The 6,444-nt window shown below is 31.2% G+C and overlaps 1 protein-coding gene across 1 annotated transcript; it reads left to right on the top strand.

Moving 5' to 3' along the window:
* Positions 1-200: 200 nt before the first annotated feature.
* LOC132736823 (gamma-aminobutyric acid receptor subunit beta-like) lies at positions 201-6,249 on the top strand. The gene is made up of 4 exons (XM_060724038.1): positions 201-825; positions 1,094-1,167; positions 4,908-4,978; positions 5,939-6,249. The coding sequence occupies exons 1-4, from the start codon at positions 668-670 to the stop codon at positions 6,173-6,175; spliced, it is 540 nt and encodes a 179-aa protein (XP_060580021.1). The 5' UTR covers positions 201-667; the 3' UTR covers positions 6,176-6,249.
* The last annotated feature ends 195 nt before the right edge of the window (positions 6,250-6,444 follow it).

The following is a 6,444-nucleotide window of genomic DNA, read 5'->3' on the forward strand; positions in this document are numbered from 1 at the left end:
AAAAGGTAAAATAATAGCACAAATTGTGATTTTAAATTGATGTTTTAATATATTACTGTTTAGTGCCCAAAACGACCTATATTAACTCAATGAATTTCCTTAAAATTGATGACTAAAACAAGAAACGTAATAATGGAAAAAATATTTTTTCCGTTATTACATCATCATGCAAATGTTTCTACTTATCATCTTTAAAATCATATCATTGTTACGCCTAGATCTTGCATCATGCACAATTTATAGAGCTAAATGACTGATGTCTATCTTTGTTTAGCAATGTAAATGAAAATTTAGATCAAGCTATTGCAATTGTTTAGTAGTATTTCCTCGTTTTTAAGTGGTATTCAAGTGCTTATGATAGTTAATGGATAATTTATAAATTGAATACATTTTAAACAGTGGATTTTATTCTAGTTTCTTTTCAATGTGACTATTATATGATTTATTTGTAACGCATAAAGTTAAGTCAAAGTAAAGAGAGATAAATAAAAGTTTAACTCGACAACGAGGTCTTGTTTGTTTTTTGTTCGGTTTTTGTTTGTAGGTTAAGTAGGAAAAAAGAGTGAAACATTTTAAGGGAAAACAGTTTTCTTTGGGGGTTAAAAATCGGAAAACAATCAAATGAGAAGTAAAGTAAAACTGTTCATAAACAACATTTTGCAATGTTATGGATGTTAAAGTTATGAGAAATTGTACAAGAAACGTCGGCTTGAGGCATCGTTCAATGGCGATCAACACAGTTGTCAATTTTATCTTTATTACAGTGTTAATGATGTGTTTAACAAAAATCGTAGACTGTTACTACATTCAATCGAACATATCCAAGTGAGTTTTTATCGTTTCTTTTTATGTTCATATGAAACAATAAGCGCAACTAAAATTATATCTGAAATGCCATAAGAAAAATGTTTATAATTATAGATAATTCATAAAGTTATTTTAACATTTAAATAAAAGAGTTGTGTTATTTGTAAATTTACATTTTATACTTTCTTTTTTAAAAACATATTTATTTTCATCATATTTAAAAAAAGAGTATGACATGTGATAAAACCCTGCTTATTTAAAATTTGTTCATATGATCTTTTTTAAGACATGATCTATTAGAAGCACTACTCAATCCTAATCGTTACGACCCAAGTATTCCACCAGAGTACATTACAGAAGGTAAAACGATTCAAGTTGCATTGGTTAACTTCATTATCATTAGAACCATGTTTTGTTTGTAAATGAAATATTCTTATATAAAAATATGTTATACGAATAATGTAATGGACCTTTCTTAGCAGCGAATAAAGGTCAAGTTTTGCACTTGGTACACTAACAATAAGCTAGTGGCACACGAAGTCAGTCTGCCCTATAATTAAGGGGCACATAGGTCTTTATCCCTTTCTCGGAAGGGAAGGGGAATCCTGTGGTACGTGTATGTGGTCGCACGGTCACGTTCCTTACAAAATGTCCTCGATGCGTGTATGTGGTCGCATGGTCAAAAATCTCTTATTAACTGACAATGTCTTCAAAATTGTTTTGGTACAGAACGGTCTCGTGTAAAATCTTAATGTTGGAAATTATACTCTTAATTAGGAGAAATAAACATAATTACAACTTTTCACACTAAAACTCGATATTGTTTTGGCATTAATACGAGTAGTGGTATTTTACAACTTTCAATTTCAATTGAAATAATGAATTTGTGTTACACTTATAATATGATTTTGTTTAAAAAAAAACTTACAAAGTATTGCAAGTGTAGGTACTAAAATTTATTCGCATTCACTTATCATTCGTTTAAGTAAATTTTAGACCATAATGTCTATACATATAAATATAATTGCGGAAGGAAGTATTTATCAAATTTGATATCGGCGAATGAACAGGAAATTTATCTACTTGGTTTTTTAAGTTTACCGACTTTGATTTTGACGGTAAATGTTGATTAAAAATTTGATTAAATTTAGAGCAGCTTGACACATATTCCGTATCGCTTTGATGAACTTGCAGCATAACGGTTACTATACAACTATTGACAAGCCATTGAATATTATACAAATATTGACTTTCTTTGCTGTAGAATATGATGTGGTATGTACTGGTAAAAAAGTAATGTCGCCTCGGCAAAAATTACTTTTCAAGAACATACCACACCATATTCTCCAGCTAAAATGTACATATCTGTTTTATTATAATTATAATTATAATTCACAAATAGTTTTATTATGGATTAAATAAGTCTGCTTCTGAACACGGCGCAAATTTATTTACTTATTTTGCGCCGTGTTCAGAAGCATAATTATTTAATCCATAATAAATATATATATAAAGAACGCACTGGAACGCCTAATTTTTAAACGACAACTTTGATTTTTATTAATGCCTTTCGCCAAATTTTCGTCAGAATTAATTCCTTACGTCAACTAATATCATCGCGTCCTTTGGCTGATTTCCAGGATCAAAAACGGTTAATATACTTTTAAAATAATATAATAAAAGAACAACTAACAAGAGTTACGTATTAACCAGTTGGGAAAATGCATTCCAATGCTATCTTTATATTATATTTGAGGATGTGATATTCACAAGCAGAATTTCATGTTGCCCCGGTTAATATTGCATCATATTAAACGACTCACTAGTCATTAATATTTGTTGTTGTTTCTTTTTTGTTTCTTATATGATTATCACAAATTGTAATGTGTTATGTGGAATGAAGAACGCAGCAACTTTCGACTGCTTGGATAGAAGAACGGGTAAAAGATGCGCGAAAGTAAAAATAACATCAGACGTTAAACGGTTACACGAACGCAGCACAACCTAACGTAATTACAGAATATATGTCATCAATGGGGTGTAACTATTAACTATAATAAGTAATGATATTTGTATCGAGAAAAACAAAAGGCAGCAATTAAATTCCATGAGCACTTAAAGTTAACAGCCTACGATATATTGTCATTGAATATGAGTCTGCTCTATTTATAAATCCAATTCAGACAGTAAATATGAAACTTCATTCAGTGATTATGATTAATAATTTTTTTCTCACCAAAGAGTTTGCTGATGTTTTACATCATATAATGATGACTATTACTTGAGTCAAATTTTGTCCGTATTTATTATTTACAGGCTTTTATCCCCTAGCTCAACGACAATTATATGTGTGGTATACTAATTTGAGGCTGTCTGGCCGTCTGTTTGTCTGTTTTATTTCAAACCTTTCATGCAATTTTAATGAAGCTTGACAGGAATAATTGTATTTACCAGAGCATAATTCAGCCACCGCATCGTTCCTGGACAGGCAGTCAAGCATTTCACCTGTACTAACTGTTTACTTTCGTAAGGAACTGATTACAGCTAGCTTACGGAACGTCGGTGGTTCTACTAAGGTGCCCGTTTGTGCCTGAAGTAATGCACGGAAGGGCACCTGAGGTCTTCCTCCACCAGTAAAGCTGGAACGTCGCGATAATGACCTATACTGTGTCGATATGACGTAACCCCCCCCCCCCCCCAAAAAAAAAAAAATACTGCTGTACATGCAAGAGCAGAGGTCATAGTTACACTGCGAATGACCTTAGACAGGATTTCATGATCAACTCAACGGCAGTGACCTGCGCCGTCCGGGAATTGAACCCAGGTCGCCCGATTCACAGTACAACGCTCTACCTATTGAGCTAACCGGATGCCTAAATTTGACCTGGACCAATAAACGGCATTGAACTTCAATGTAAATTGCCTGAAAGAAACATCTACAATCATGCCAGTTTTAATTCTTCACAAAATAAATGTGCTGAAAGCAACATTAAAACACTCTAAAATTTACTTCATACAATAACCCAGTAACAACAGTTTTTGACACCTTGTGAAATCAAGTGTCATGCCTAAGAGAATTCAAGCAGATGATAACAACAAAGTTAAGAATAAGGTAGGTGTTGACTTTAATCAGTGGTCTCAATAGTGGTCAAATAAAGAATAAAATAATGAATTGGGACTGAACCTTGTGGTCTTAAAAGCGGATAAGCGGGGTGGTCTTAATTATGGATCATGTTATCATTGATATAAAGAATAGAAAATTCTGTTCTTTTTAAAAATGGTCTTAATAGCGAGGTGATCTTCATTCCGGGGTGGTCCTAAGTAGGGATTCTACTGTAGTGTCGTAAAGTTATTTTTAAAAATACAATGTGGATAATGTGAATTTTGACAAATCATATTAATGATTTAACTATAAATATGAAACCATGTATTCACACAACATCGCATCGGTGTACAAAAAAGCTTTTGACGGAAACTTATTCTACACATGCGACCATCGATGACCGTGCTCAGTATTTTTTTATCAAAACAGATAGAAGTTAGAAGAGGCAGTTTATTTAAATATTTAAAAAGATGCGTTGGTTATTTTCCATGAATTTTGATAAACAACGTTAAAATAGTAAAGAAAACTCCTTTTGCAAGACACTTAGACCAATTTACTTCTCGCCCCAACCACCCCCTCCCCCATTCGGTGTTATTTAAAAACATGATTTCAATTGAACGTTTTTCGAGAATTACATGTACTATAGTTTACAACTTCAACGTGTATTATGATATGTAGAATAGTAGGTTTATAAACTAGGTTTATAAACTAGAAAAAAGGACATTGTAACATAAAAAGTTTAATTCAGTTCTCAAAATATTTTTATACATCTCGCCTTTCATACACGCATTTTCTCTCATAATTGGAAAGAAAGACAAGCTTCAAACGCAATATTTTTGTGTCATATTGTTAAGACATACATTTCTTTTATTAAAAGTATGCAAATAAAACATATTTAGGAAAATCATTATGTGTATATGATAAAGTGTGAAATTAGCTAGCATCTCAATCACTTGTACGTATATTATTATCAATATTCAATCTTTTACTTCAATAGAAGGAGCAACCACTAAAGTGAAAATTCAGCTAACGATCCATGATTTTATTTCTGAGAATGAGAAGAATATGGTAAGAAGTTTGGAGCATTATATGAATTGACCAAACATACAGCTTGCAAGAAATATATTGTTGTTTAAAACCATAACATTTTATTGACATATAGCTTACTTACGAAATTAAACATGTATAGATTTATAGTTTATAGTTGTCTTTGTTGTCTTTGTTATACGCTTGTACATTGTAAGTATGTGGTGACACTTGTAGTGTCACGGTGTTCCCCTTTTTTAATTGTTTAAATGTATTATTTTTTCCCCCGGATTTCCCTTGTTGGGCTCTTTTTAAATAAACCCATCATTGTTTTTAAATTTTTTCCTTTTTTTCTCCGTTTTTTGTCTTTTATTAATAAATAAAAGTTAATATCCTAATTTGTTTTTTTTGATTCCCTAAAATTTTATTCTTGTTTTAAAAAAGGTGCGTTTCGTTCTTTTTACACCCTTGTGTTTTGTCCTTCTGATGCTCTTGGGGCTGCATTTGGTGAATGTGATTACCAATCTCCATTGATGAACATTCTGTTCATGTTTATCTCTCAAGGGAAGAGTTTTTTTAATATGTTTTAAGCGAAATATTTATGCTCGTAGCCTTTGCAAATGTCTAGTTAAAATCACAAATAAGTATGATAACTATTGTGGAGTATATGGATATAATTAATTATCCTATTAAGTTTAATATGAAAAGGTAAATGTTTAGGTGATATATGTTTGATGTCTGGCGAGGTTACATGCTAAGTATATATAATGCAAAGAAATGATAAAAAATCATATTCATGCCAACATGAAGGTACCACATTTTATATTATCTATTATTTATTGATATTGCCATAAATAAAACGCGATTGATTTTATAAGAAAAAATAAGAAAATGTACATTTTGTAATTTTTCTATAAAGTAAAACAAACAGCAAATGTTTTGATATTAAATGTACCATATTCTTTTTTAATAATGGAAAGCTTTTGAAACATTATTCAACAGGAATTTTCTTGCTTGATGTACGTGAGGATGTACTGGACAGACAGCCGCTTGGACTACTCCAACAATGCGTCATACTCTAATCTAAAAGTAAGCGGTTCATTTATATCAAAGGTTTGGGTCCCTGATATATTCTTCACTCAGAACCGTCAAAGTTATTTTACTGGCGTGATTGGCAAAAATGAGTTGATATATATAGGAAGATATGGAAACATCACGTTCAGTGGAAGGTATGTTTAATGATAAGTTATAATGAATAATAACAACATTATGAAATCTTTATTTATTGTTAAAAAATTCCAGAAAGCTTTTTCTACCAGCAAGTGTGCGTACTTTAAGGTCCGCTTGTTTATACAAAAATTATTTTAACTTAGCTGTTAGCTTCAAGACACACATTCGAAAGCTTCTTTAAAATGTTATACTGTTGTTAAGCAAAGGAAAGGTAAATGAATAAACAAACCAAGCTTGAAAGTTGAAGATTTACTTGTGTAAAAAACATAATGTTTACA

This window comes from Ruditapes philippinarum, unplaced genomic scaffold (genome assembly GCF_026571515.1).
Source record: "Ruditapes philippinarum isolate M1 unplaced genomic scaffold, ASM2657151v2 ctg12583_1_1_1_1, whole genome shotgun sequence".
Lineage (NCBI taxonomy): Eukaryota > Metazoa > Mollusca > Bivalvia > Venerida > Veneridae > Ruditapes > Ruditapes philippinarum.

Coding starts and splice junctions, on each gene's coding strand:
- LOC132736823 (XM_060724038.1), top strand. CDS start 668: ATGGATGTTAAAGTTATGAGAAATTGTACAAGAAACGTCGGCTTGAGG. Junction 826..1,093: donor ATTCAATCGAACATATCCAA/GTGAGTTTTTAT, acceptor ATCTTTTTTAAG/ACATGATCTATTAGAAGCAC. Junction 4,979..5,938: donor CTGAGAATGAGAAGAATATG/GTAAGAAGTTTG, acceptor ATTATTCAACAG/GAATTTTCTTGCTTGATGTA.